Raw genomic sequence first — 14478 nt, 5'->3', positions numbered from 1 at the left:
ACTTAGACCTGTTCTGACTACACAGCTGTTTTCTCCATGTCTTGTTTATGATGACTGTGTTGTTATGTCAGACCATTGTTGGTAACCTCCCTACACTTTTTACTGTTTTGTGAAAATAAATTTGTAAAAATGTAATAGATCATCTTTGTCTGAAGATACTAAGTGGCAAATTATCAGTATGCACAAGTACGGTAACTCATACTAATCAGTAGCATCTAAATTTAATGTTTCTAAAAAAATTGTTGAGAGCACAGTGAGATATTTTAAGGAAGCCAGCACTGTCATTGAAGTTTTGCAAAGTGGCAGATGCTCAAAACCTTGCCTCGTTAGAATCAAAAGCTTTTAATTTTGAGTTGTAAACCCAAAATGCAAGTTCTAGTGATTTTGTTGTCTTTTATGTAGAAAGATGATAAAGACCTCAATATTTGTTTGTCTACTGTGTCTTGAAGGACTTGGCTAGCTAAAGGAGGCTTGGAAACCTTCTTCTCAGAAGAAAGTCAGTTTGAACTATTTCCTAGGTGTAGAATCAGGGTCTAATGTATATGGCAATGCTGTGATGGTATGGGCTTCCATCACATCTGAGGGTCCAGGGATTTGTTGAAGGGACTATTAGTGTAACTGTCAAACAACGGAGGAAGACGTGCTACCATCGATTAAAAAATTGCTTGGTGAAAATTTTATCTACTAGCAAGACAACTCCTGTCAAGGCTCTCACTACACCAAGGATTGGTTTTCTAAGAAAGATTTTGAGATTCTTTGGTGGTCAGCAAGGAGCCCTAACCTAAATCTGATCGAAAATGTACGGATTATGATGGCTCAATTTCTAGCCAAACTAAAGCCTAAGAATAAGACCGAGCTGAAGTTTATGTTGGTGCAGATTTAGCAGAACATTACCAAGGATGAGTGTTTGAAGCTTATTAACTTCATGCGAAGAGGATGGAGGAATGCTAGAAGGCTAAGGGAAGACCCATTAACTAGTTAGTGAACCATGTACTGTATGTAGATTACATAATTTTCTTATTCTGTATTCATTAAAACTACTTTCTTTTAAAAAGTTCATGTTTTTTTTAGGTATGTCTCTAAACTTTCTGGCAAAATTGTAATGCAATTTTTTAAGTTTGTACTTCTTATAGCTAAAAACTATGTTAATGTGTAATTTTATTTATCTTAAAATTGTAATATTTGTTTTTTTGATATTTATTTTTTTTGTGATTTTATTATTTTTTTTTTTATATAATAAATTAAAGATACAGGCTGTCCAAGCTAAAGATATCCAAAAGTAACAGCGTATTAAGGAAACCAGTTAATATAATTAAATTTTTTTTTTTTTTAATAATCACAGAAACTCACTAAGTTTTAATGTGGGTTAGTAAAGTTCAATGTGTACTTTGCACAACTAAGGCATTGCACAGGTGATTGGTCTTTTGTAACTCGGCAGACGTCTAGACAATAATCCAACTCTTGCCAAGAGTTTAGAAGCATCTGCAGTGTTATTAGACCAACAGCTTCAACAATTCTCTGCTTTAAATTGTCCAAATCTTGAATTTTTCCTGAAGGTAATGTCTCGATGAAAATGAGGTGTAGCACCATCTTGTTAGAAGCCTGCAGGAGTCAAACAGCAAAGTTCTCAAGCATGTCCAGGTACGTGTGTCCTTTCACAGTTGGCTCAATGAAAAAAAACAAAAAACCCAACGATTGCCATTTTTATGCAGTTTTAACCAGACATTGACTTTCAGTTTATCCCTTTCATTTTTGATTAGTGTATGAGGGTTTTCAGTATCCCAGATTTGACAATTGTGTCTTAACTTTTTCACATGTTTTATCACTAAATAACAAATTTCAAGATAATTAGGATTGTTTATGACACGGTGCAGTACCTCTGCAGCAAACTGATATCGTAGGTAGCAATCATTTGGTTTAATGTGATAAAGGAGTTGTAACTTGTACTCTTGCAAATGAAGCTGCTTATGAACAGTGAAACGAGGAATTTGCAGTTCGTTACTCGTCTGGCCAATCGACTTTCCAGGAGTGGCAGTGAATGCATCGTATACATGATCCAGTCTTCATCAATAAATGTAACTTTTGAGTGATTTTCAGTTTGTGAAACCAAGCTTCCAGTTTCTCTTTTAAGACATATCCCCAGTGGCGGCTCGTGTATAGGCATTGTGAAACTGCATTACCTCCTATTTCAACTTGATATTGATAACATTTAATCTAATGAGATCTTTTTTCTTTAATTCTTTCTTTATACTTGTACAATATATAGTCCTTAAGCTTAATGTCAGTAGCCACCCCCCAGTTTATGAAAAGATACAAAAATCTTTGTATGGAACTGTGCACTTCACAGTTCCAGTGGCATGGTATTTGGCTGTTGTGCACAAGTGCTCATAGGAAGCTGCAGGTGAGGTTGCGAGGGAGAGAGAGAGAGAGCACTGTTGCTCCTGCAATGCTGACCCTGGCGTGCTGGTGGAAGGTAATTTTTTTTTACTCCGTGTGTGTATAGAACATTACTTGTTCGTTCCCTTTTCTAGTTTAGTCGGTGGAAGGAATATGAAAGTGGTTTAGTTGTTTTTTTCAGTAGTGATCAGAAGATGGCTGAAAGCAAGGGCTCTTTGATTGTCAAATCTGTCCAAAAACACGCTGGAAGGGCGAAAGAGAAGGTAATTAGTAAAAACTAATTATATATTTGTTTCTGTGTATATAGAAATTTAAATTAAGCAGCATTGGACTATAGTGTTTTTAAGTGGACATTTTATCAAGTTATCTAATAATATTAAAAAATATTATCCGTTTGACATTTTATTATTTATTTGTTTAATCAAACATGGTTTTTAAGCACGATGTGCCTAAAAACCGTGTACAATATTGTTTGATGTGATAAAGTGTAGAATTAGATTATCTTGCTTCCAGCTATTCTATTTGATTCATTTTTTCGGTTCTTTATTTTACAGAAAACTTTAACCATGGCTTTGTAAAGGCCCAGAAAAAAGTTTTAAAGAGCAGTACCCCCACTAATTTTTAGATACGAGCCACCACCGCATATCCCACTGATGAATAGAGTTAGGTGTAGGAGGATCAATGTTCCATTCAGTTATTGCACGCCATTGAACACATGTAACTGATTGAAATTCCACTAACCAAAGCACGCATTGAACCTTCTGTTGTGGGGTCCAAGTCTTGACTGACTACAATTACATTGTGAGTTGGCATGCCTGCGCATGTGTATTCCGCTGACCTACAGAATATACTGAACAAATCTTATGATTAAAAGATATGATGACTGGTATTCTAAATATAGACCATTGTTTTTGGATACCTTTAGCCAGGGCACTCTGTATATAAGTAGTGCTAATTTTAAACATAGCTAAAGAAAAAAATTTCTCACTCAATATTTTAAACTTTTATTATGGAAAAAATTTATTTTCATTATTACACTAGAAAAGAATCAGGTAATTGTTTTTCTGTCTGTACAAACATATTTTTTTAGAAAATTTTAATCAAAATGATATCTTCAAAAAAGAATTTTCAGCAATTTAAAAAAAATATATACTTCTGAAAAAATCATAAAAACTATTGTTTCAACAAAACATATCACTACTTTTAGGGTTAATCTATTAGTTGTAATTTTCTAGAGATTTATGTATACAGTTTTGATTATGTTTTTCTGTAGGTATCAAGAAATATATAGTAGGTCTTATAATCAAAACTTCATCCGATCCAGAAACATTGGAGAGGGAGAAAATGTACTTAAATAAACTCAACATGATTTTAGTCCAGGTATGTGGTTCTTAAATTCAGTTTCAGTTGGTGTGACTTTGCTAGCATTAGCTGGTACGTCACAGATAAATGAAGTTAAATATAAATTTTGTAATTATGAAGTTAGATAAATAATGTGTATTGTGAGCAGTTGAATTTTCTTGATTTAATGGAGCCAGAACACACTATAATGTTCAAAAGAAAAATGTCTTCATATTTTTTAAGAATATGAGTGAGTTGTTAAAAATTGAATGTTTTGAAAACCTTAAATTGCATTGAATAAATAAAAAAAGAAGATATTGGGTGTGGTGATAATATATTTGAACATATTTTTTATTTCTTGTTATTTTCAAATTTTGCTAATTTGACTCATAAGGTGGTTTGGAAAAATCTTACATATTTAAGCCTCTAGTCTCCCAAAAGATGTTGAGCAGCAGTTTACTATTTGACAGGATGGTCAAGGTAAATGTGTTTTCCAACTGATGCACCAGGATGCTTTTACTCATGCTTAGTCACTTGAATTCTTGATCTTTATGTTTCAGGTCTCATTAGAAATCCAACTTTTCATAGAATTTATCTCCATCAAAACATTTATGTTGCTTCAGTTACTTATTCATAGTCTCTTGTGCCTGTTTAAGTGCTATAATTCATTCAGTTCATTATGAATTAGAAAAAGTATTGAGCCAGTGTTTACATTGGTTTTTAATAATTAGTCATAATTTTAAAAAAAATTGCACTTTTTCTGTTGTAGAGAAAATTTTTTTTTTTTCAGTTTTTATGATCGCACAAGATCAGTCCATTATCCAATTCTCTTCGAAGGGACTGTTTGAGCCTTGCAGTCCTCCCAGTATTTTTCATACATTCTGATCTCTGTCTACTTTCTGGTGTTGAAAATGTTAATATTGTGAGTTTCTTTCTTGCGAGTATGAAGCAAGTGTTTTTGTCCTTGATTTTTTAGTTTAATTTTATCTTGTCTCTGGTGTCTTGTGGTATAAGACCAATTTCCTTCGAATCTTCTCTTATTTCTCTGATCCATCTGCATCCTGTCTTGGTGTTTTTCAAGTCAAGATTGTACTGTAGCAACTGTTATCTGAAGTCTCGAATCTTGCATCCTCATGATGTGTGCAAAGAATCAGTCACCTCTTTTTTTATGCATAGTATCAGTGATTGGTTTTAACTCTTTGTACATGACTTTGTTGAGCATGATCCACTGCTGCCCATCTTTTTGGTGCTTTCTGTTAATGCAGGTTCTTCTAATTCTTCTTTCAATTTTCCACAGTCTGTCAGTCTTCAATTGTTCGTTAAGGTGGTAGAGTGTTTCTGCTGCATATGTGGTTTCTGATTTTTGTGCATTAGCTAGTTTGTTTGTTCTTGTTTAGGTTGGTGTTTTTTTCATTTAGGTTGTTTGTTATTATTTCTTGGTGTTTTTTTTCATTTAGGTTGTTTGTTATTATTTCTTGAAGGTATTTAAATTGGCTTACTATTTTGATTTTATAATAGCTTATGTTTACTTCTGTATGTTTAATTGTGTTGTTTTTGTGGCATAATTTCTGTTTTTTCAAATAATATTTTGAGGTTAATTTTATTTCCAGTGTTTTGAAGTTGTAATGGGATTTATTGGAAAAAAGTATTAACTTCTTATAAAATTTTAAGTACTTATGTTAAATTGAATAAAACAGGATCTTAAAAATTAAGGAGTTATCTTACTGCAATAAGTAAACTTATAATTTAATCTGTTTGCTTACCTTATAGTTACTTAGGGTTTTTCCAGTTATGTCTTACTTTTAGTTGAATGAAAAAAGAACTGATTTAAATAAATAAGTTAACACCTAGTTATTTTTAAGGTAGCTATTGAGAATACTTGGATTACAACACTGGTAACTATTGCATTTTAATTTGAGACTTATGACAGGATTTATAAAATTTTGAAAAGAGAAGACTACTTACTTGGAGAGATTTTAAAGGATTTCAAATATTTTATTGCGATTTGAAAGCAAAAACATAGATTACCTTTCAGATCACTATTTGAGAGAAGCAGATGAAACTAAAGGAGGAGCTGTCAACTCACCCCAGAAAATTGAAATATTTTTGCGATTTATAAGTGACAATGAATTTCAAACCGGAGTTGTGTAAGGTTTCGGTGTTCACCATTCAACAATCAGTAATACTATATAAGTAGCCTATCCAACTGGATAAAGAAGAAAGCACATTTATGGATCAAATTTCTATTTGACTTATGGGCAGTGGAAGTAGCCAGTGGTGTAATAGATTTCAGATACTGACAGTTATTGGTGCACTCAATTGGACACACGTCAGGAGTAAAAATCCATCTGCATTCAGAGATTATTATATTAACAGAAAAGGATTTGCAAGCCGCAATGTGTAAGTCACTTGTGTTTCAACTGAAGTAATTACTAATGTAAATGCTCAGTGGCTTGGAAGCGGTATATGATTCCAGGGTTTGAACTGAGTTCAGTACACCAGATTATGTCATAATTTAAAGGTAATTTCTGTGCAACAGAAATAGTGTTAATAACCCATTGTTGTTGAAATGGGTTTCAACAGAAAACAGGAACTGTTCAATGTCAAGCATGCTAAGGAGAGGGTCATATTTGAAAGAGTATTTGGCCAGCTCAAGCAAAAGTTTCCAGTTTTAGGAAACAAGGTGAAAGTATCTTTGGAAAAAGTTCCAAAAATATGTGTTGCACAGTATTACACAACATTAGCAATTATTTACAGGATAATTTGAAATATTCTGAAGAAAATGTAGAAGACACCTACAAAAGTGTGCTGATGGAAATGAAGTAGATGGCATCAGGCAGAAAGGGCAGCTAAAATGCCAGGAAATACTGGGTGGGAACACTGTTTTTTCGTTAGATACAAAACCAAGGCTAAAAAGTGTTTATTTTTTTAATTTTATTTCATTTTTTAACTATTTGTATTTTTGTTGATTACTAACAAAATGAATTGTATATAAAAAATAATAATTAAATATTAAAAAAATGAATAATGTTATGAAAAATAAATGAATATAAAATCGGTAATGAATGTGTAAGAAATAATGCCTTGATGTAGTTCAGTTTGTAAGGTATTGGACTAAATTAGCTGAATCGAACCTGGGACCGTAAAGTTTGTGCAGTCAGTCTGATTCAGTCCAGCTACGTGGAGGCATCATGTTTCTTTTTTTAATCTTTCCATTTATATTTAAAAGTTTTTTATTAATTTTTTTTTCCAGTTTATTCTATTTTTTTCAGGAAATATGATATTTATTTTTTTGAAAAACATTGCAATTAGTAGTCTACAAATTATGGCTGGTCAAAATAAAAAATAATTTTTTTTTGCTAAGTTAAGTTCCAACTCAAAGTTAGTTTCACTACTATAATTTAAAACATTTGAATTTGACTGTGTAGTGTCATATTTGGCCCTAGCTGATATTCTATCAATGATAAGTTCTTTTTTTGCTTGCAGCCTGGCAGCATTTATTTGCCCAATTAAAACAAGACATTGGCGTCTGATGTAGACAAATTTTCAGTTTCTAAATGGAAGTTCTTTTTCTTTTACAATTAATTTACAGTAATCTGTGCAGGCAGTAATTCAGAGTGTACACTTTCATTCTGCTTTTCACAGAATGAAAGCAGATCTAAATTTCGATCTGCTTTTTTTAATGAAGGTTGTGGATTACATATGGCAGTATCGCAACCTTCTACACTTTTCTGGAAAACCAGACTTTCTTTGTAATTTAACATTGGCAGAAATGGCATTTTTTCCATTCAAGAAGTTTACTTTTTTGTTTCCTGTAGTATTTCAGTCTGTTATCCGCTTTACATCTATCTTCATATTAACAAGTTTTTTTAACTTTTCGACAGTATAATTTGTCCTGTAAAGTCTGGCAAATTTATCTTTTATTTCTATCCATGCCTTTTCTATGGCCTGTACAATTGCTGGGATCATGGATTTATTAAGAACAACAGCACGATCTTTTGCAAATTAAAGCTTTGCACACAAGCTTTGCAAATTAAAGCTATCCACAAGTAGTACCTGCAGGTAATTTTTCCTCACTCGAAGACATGTTTGATACTTATCCTTTGTCTTAAAAGAATTACAGCTACAGCTATAGCTAAACATATTTGTTTATGATACTGAGACACACATATATTCTATTAAGAGAATACGTATTAATTAAGTAATCACTTATAGTAGAATACTTATCCACCACAAAGGTTTTCCAGTGGTTACTTGTAACAGGTTGCTTTTATTCAGTCACAATCAAGAGATAACTTATGCTTAAAAGTGTTCACTTATTCTGATAATAAGTGTGTTAATACTACAGTGCATCCTCAATTATGATGTTATGTTACAGAAAATTTCTGCATATAATGAAATTGTGTAAATTGAGACTTACATTTAATGCAGAAATACAGATTAGGTTCTTGTTAAGTTTTACAGTAAATGAAGTATATAAATTACTGTACTCAAAAAATACTGTACTTTATTTTACTATTTTAATATTACAGTATCATTGTATTATTTTAATAATAATACAATACAGTGTATGTATTTAAAAATAATATTTGTATTTAAAAAGAAAAAATATGTACTGTGTGTATTATACATAAATTATTTCCACTAATATCATTTAATATTTTTTTTTTTTCACTTGCTAGCAGTGCCAAGTTGTCTGTCAAACTAAGGCTGTTTTGATTTTTTGGTCTATTTTTATTTTTGGGGAAATTTTATGAGCCATTTCCTCACTACTGTTTCAGACCGTCGTAGTTGAGTAGTTGTGGTGAGAATCACCCTGGCACAGTCCTGCTTTGATCTCAAATGGTGCTGAGAGTTTGCTTCTGAATTTCACTTTTGACTTGTGTGTTTGTGACGGTAAGATTTATCATGTTTATTAATTTCGGGTGTACTCTGAGGTGTCTTAGAATTTTTGGTAGAGATTCCCTGTAGATGCAATCACATGCTTTCTTGACGTCTACAAACATTATCATCATGTCTCTGCTTCTTTTTCTGCCATAATCCATTGAGACTCATGATCGGATCTGGACAGGTCCTCTAGAGTCTGAAACCTCCTTGGTATTCTCCTAGTTCTTTCTCTAGTTGTAAATTGATCTTGTTGAGAACGATTCTTTAAAGAATTTTGTATGTTGTGTCTAGGAGTGAGATTCCCTTGTAATTTTACGATCTGTTTTGTCTGCTTTTTTGTGGAGCAGGTAGATGAGAGCTGCCATCCAGTGTTGTAGTAGTTTTTTGAGTCAGATGTTGACAAGCTGTTGAAGGGTGGTTTTTGTTGGTTTTCCTGCATGTTTCCAGATCTTACAAAGGGCTGATCTTCTCCAGCTGCTTTGTAAGTCTTCATCTCACTCGGTGCTTGATAGACTTCTTTTGTTGTAGGAGGGTTGATGCTTTCTGTTGGTATTGTTATTGAGTTGCTGGTGTTGAAGTGCTGGTGTTTGAAATATTTAGCTAGGATTTCTACATTGTCTTTATTGTTATAGGCCAGATTATGATTTTCATCCTTTGTTAGTAGGGTTGGGGGTTTGTATTTTTTGAGATATTTTTTTAAATGTTTTGTGTTAGTTTCCCAACCATGTTTTGTTGAATTCCATTGATTTCCATTGTCTTTATGGTGTTGTCTTTTTATATTCTTTGGGGTTTGGGTGGTTTTTTTTCTACTAGATTTTCAAAGGTTGTTTCTAAATTTGGGATTGGTGTAATAGCCATACTTGATGTCTCTTCTCTACTGTTATGTTGCATTCACTGTTTCACCATTGATATTTTTTTATGGGGTTTTATTGGGGCCAATTCTTCTGTGATTTGTTTAAGGTTGTTGATTGGGTCTTCAAGTTTATCAGTGATCGTTATTTTTTCCCTTTGTTATATTTCATTCTTGTTGATGTAAGTAGGAGCGTTGGTATTTATTTTGGTATAGATTTTATTAGATGCTTTTAGGATGAATGTTTGAGACTCTTGGGGATTGGGATTTGAATTCTTGTGTTGAGTTTATTATTTTTAGGCTGACCAAAAAGCCTGTTCCAAACTGTGGGAACTTTTCATCACTCTCTTCCCAAATATAACTTTTTAGAGCCTATATTCTTGAGATTACATGGTGTCCTGGTGGGTGTTTCTTATTTCCTGGAAAAGGTAATTTGCTTTGGTTTGATTTTGTATTGTTCTTGTTTGTGTGTGCACTGTTAGAGCATTCCCAGTGCTTCTGATCGCATGCTATCTTTATAGTTGTAGCCCATCGTATCCAAGTACTCTCTCTCTTAATTCTGGTGTTGCTTGGCTCAGCTGGTGGACTATTCCTTAAAAGACCTTTCATGGTTGACTGTCAAGGGGTCACCTGTGATGAGACTAGGTCCTGAGTTACTACTCTAGTTATGATCTAATGGGGCGATAGTGGGATATGACTTGATGATAGATGAAGTTGTGAAGTTTATTTAGATTCAGTTCACTGGACAAATTTCTCTTATTTATATCAGTTATATCCAGGTGCATCTTGTGGAGGCTTGATCAGACTTTTGTCTGAAGTTGTTATTTTGGAGAAAAGTTAAAATGTCCAATCCTAAATATGTCCAAGTAATTTATTATTACACAAGAAGATAATTTACTGTTTATGGACATTGTTATTAGTCTCTAAAATATGATTAATGCTTACTTAAATAAAGTTTATACATTTTAATAATAGTTTTTTTTAAAACCATGCTTACTTATTAAGTGTTAATTTATTTTGTTGTAAATATATTATCTTAAATGATCATTAAAACTGTCTTAGGTTTTGAAGCGTGAATGGCCAAAAAACTGGGAATCATTCATTCCAGATATTGTTGGTGCGAGTAAAACTAATGAAAGCCTATGTCAAAATAATATGGCAATTTTAAAACTACTGTCTGAAGAAGTTTTTGATTTTTCCAGTGGACAAATTACTCAGACCAAAGCGAAACATTTAAAGGACAACATGTGCTCAGAATTTTCGCAGATTTTTCAACTTTGTCAATATGTCTTAGTAAGTAGTCATGAATGCTATTTCTTTTTGAAATTTATTGTGTATTTTTTAAGCAATGGTACTCACGATTTTAGTAATTTTCAAATATCTGAGACATTTTTGGGTTACATAATTGTACGCTAAGGATGATGGTTTTGTTTAGAAATAATACATTTGGTTGTAAAAATAATTGGTCTGTTTCACCCAAGTTGCAGATGTAATATAAAACCTTTTTACAAAGCTATAATTATCCAAAGTCTTGGATAATCAGAATTGCCTTTAGCCAGTAGTTCTAAACTTAAAGGTATTGATGCAAAATATATGTTTGGGCAAGAATTTTGTAAAATTTGACAATTTTATTTATTTGTTTTTATTACAGTGAAGAAAAGTATGCACAAGAAATGTAAGCTTGTTCTGTTGTACTTGCAGTATGAGGTTTGTTCAGAAAATAACCAAACTTTTTTAATTATGCGGCAATGGAGATATTTAGTGATGTTGCGGTTATCAGCATTTTGTTCCGCATAACCTCCTCTGTTACCAAATGTTTTTGGATTGTTGATGTCTTGTTTAGGTTTCTTGAAATTGTTATTTGAGTGTAATGTGTTTAAGTGTTAGTAGTGATTTTTGTAATGTGCCATTTTTTGATGATTGAACTTTTGTTGCAATGTCGTACCATAAATCCAGCTTCTGTCACCTGTTATAATTCTTTGCATGAATGTTTCATCGTCATTGGCTTGTTCTAGAAGTTGCTGTTAAATGCCCACTCGATGTTCTTTCTGCTGTTTGGTTATCAATTGAGGAATAAACTTTGTTCTATGTATCTTCAATTTTTCAGTCAAAATATCATTGCAAGATCCAATTGAGTTGCTAATCTCTTCTGCAAGTTCTTTGACAGTCAGTTGGTGATTTGCACACACCAGATCGTTGATTTTCTGAATGCAGATGTCATAAGTTGAAGTTGGCCTTCCTGGTCTAGGGTAATCTTCAATTGACTGACGACCATTTTTAAATCATGAAAACCATTTCTAACATTGTGTTCAACCCATCATCCTCTGTAAGCTTGTTTCAAAAGTTGAAACGTTTCTGTGAAAGTTTCTCCCAGTTTCATGCAAAATTTTACGTTGTATCATTGCTCCTGAAAATCGCACATTAAAAAATTGTTATTAACACTTAAACACGTTGCACTCAAATAACAATAACACAAAACCTAAATGAGATATCAACAAGCCAAGAACATGTTCTGGATTGCAGTTGACATGCTGTCAACCACACGTCACAAAATATCTTTGTTAGTGTATAATTAAAAATATTTGGTTATTTTCTGAACAGACCTAGTTTGCTAAAACAAATATTTTAATAATGAGTGTGCATATAAGAGGAGCTGCAACAGATAAATAATCCGTATAGAGATATTTGAATTATAAAGGTACATGGAATATGTAAATTAAGTTTTATGCTATTTGTTATCTACATCTGTTACCACTTATTTACTTATTAGTTTTATTTATGCTCTATCACCAGATTTATCTGTTGCAGTTATAAATGTACAGTTTTCCAGTATAAATAACATTCTCTTCAGTTTTGTTGCCTTTCCACTGTTATCCGCCTCTAACTGTGGTGCTTTTTAACTTTTTTTTTTGTACTGTTTTAATAGAATGATTATTTTTTTATGGTATTGCAACCTAAATTAAAAATAATACAAGTTATGTAACAATATTTGAACTGTATGTTTAATTCATTTAAAGTTTAATGAAAATTTTTGATTGTTATATTTTCTTCATCAATTACAAACAAATTTTTTTTTATTACTTATGTACCAGTATGATAGATGCATTTTAATCTTGTTTTTTTTTTTTCTAAACAGAGTTTTATTTGTAAAAGTTATGTACTCGAATTATTTATAATTTTCTGTAAACTTAATCATAATATCATGTGATTTTTACTTTGAGGTACATACTCACTTTTACCTATTTTTAAACAGAGTTTTTTTGTTCTCAATAAATCTGTACGTCCCGTAGTGTGTTTATGAATTTTCTTAGTGATTCTTGGTCCTCTCAATCTGAATAAACTGATTCTTATAATAGTTTTTAAAAAAATTACATTCATTCGCTTAGTGTCATAGTAATGCACAGTTTTTGGGTTCCTTTGGATACAGAGGTTATTCTGTTCTGGAAATCTGAACTGATTTTAAAGTTTGTTTTAATTAATAATATATAAATAAATGGCATAAGTCATTTATTATGTGTAAGTTATTTATGTATGTCATAAGTGACATACATAAATAAATGTGTATTCTGCTTTGTACTGGATGTACATTATTGTTATTGAGATCAATATTTTGATAATTTATTAATAAAATAAAATAATTTTAGTTGCTGCTGATTTTTGTTTTATTTTAGGATAGTTCCCAGAATGCTCCATTGGTAGCTGCTACATTGGAGACTCTTTTAAGGTTTTTAAATTGGATACCTCTTGGCTATATTTTTGAAACTAAACTCATCACGACTCTAATATTTAAGGTAAGCTAAACTTTACAATTCTTTTTGTTGACATATGATATTATCATTTAATGCTTTGGCCATGGAATTGCTAAGATTCAAAATTGTGAATTTGAAAATGTTTTGCGGTATTAAAAAAGTTATTTGTGATGACCTGTTTACATTTATAAAAGGAGTGCCAACAGTTATAGGAAAGTTTCAAAAATCTATCAGAACTTAAATAAGTCATTCTTTTAAGTCCTAAGATTTTACTTCAGTTTTTTATTTTTTATTATTTTGGTGAGGGGGTTCTTTCTATTTCTATCAGTTTCTCTGTCAAGCCCTTCGTCATTAAAGAATCTCTACTACTGAAAAGAAAAAATCATTTCAGATGCAGAACCTATAATTAATTATTATTAATAAAACAATTGTTCTGGGTCTTTATACTAAGTATATTGTGGCCTAAGTAATACCATGCTATTAAAACAAAAGTGGGTAAAATTGTGTAATAATTTGTCATAATGTAAAAAGGTTGATCAATTTGTAATCGCCGTTATATTGATAATACAGCAGGTTTTCGATAATCCGACATATATTTGACAGGCCTGGTGTTGGATTACTGGAATTACTCTAATTTCAATGGAATAACCAACAGAAAATGTTATGTACTTTCATATTCATTTATTAATTTGAATAACTAATATAATTTGATTAAGAAAATAACAATAATACAACTAACTACTTAAAATACAGGCCAGTGGTCTTTTGTTTTTTTTGCTTTAATGGACAGTTTAAAATTATATTATTTCAAATGCTTTAATGTTAAATTATTGTAGCTGCCACTGTGTTCAGTGGGCTGAAGAAAACGATCACACTCAAAACACTTTCGTGACCTTTGGTACTAATCGATGGTGAAGGTGTCATATTTTTGCTGTCATCATTGTCTTTGTCCTGATCCTGCACATCTTAAAGTACCTTCTGGTCGATCATCAATTGATAATTTTCATCTTCAATTCTGGCATTGTCTTGTTGGTCCTTCTGAATTGTCCTGACTGCTTAGTTGGGCTAGCAACTCCCTAATGTCACTTATTTCAGCATCAGGATTGAAATCACTACTTTTGGATGTTGTGTAAGTATTTGTTCATTTTTCATTGGTTTTTGCATTTTTCATGTAAGTGTAATAGAGGTTGAGTTGGCCACAAATTTTTTCAAGAGCACTATGGTTTTGCCAGGAATCAGATGCTTGTGTAAGAT

General features: G+C 31.9%; 1 protein-coding gene across 8 annotated transcripts in view; it reads left to right on the top strand.

The window, feature by feature from the left end:
* Window positions 1-14478, top strand: part of emb (exportin-1 emb) — a 104597-nt gene that overhangs the window by 30207 nt on the left and 59912 nt on the right. For all 8 annotated transcript variants that reach the window (XM_075369491.1, XM_075369490.1, XM_075369485.1 and 5 more), the window contains 3 exons: window positions 3671-3777; window positions 10538-10768; window positions 13147-13266. In XM_075369491.1, coding sequence (XP_075225606.1) covers window positions 3671-3777; window positions 10538-10768; window positions 13147-13266 — 458 coding nt within the window. The remainder of the gene's footprint in view (window positions 1-3670; window positions 3778-10537; window positions 10769-13146; window positions 13267-14478) is intronic.

This window comes from Lycorma delicatula, chromosome 6, assembly GCF_047948215.1.
Source record: "Lycorma delicatula isolate Av1 chromosome 6, ASM4794821v1, whole genome shotgun sequence".
NCBI lineage: Eukaryota > Metazoa > Arthropoda > Insecta > Hemiptera > Fulgoridae > Lycorma > Lycorma delicatula.
Note: the sequence above shows the minus strand (reverse complement) of the source record. Positions and strands in the feature narration are given on the sequence as shown.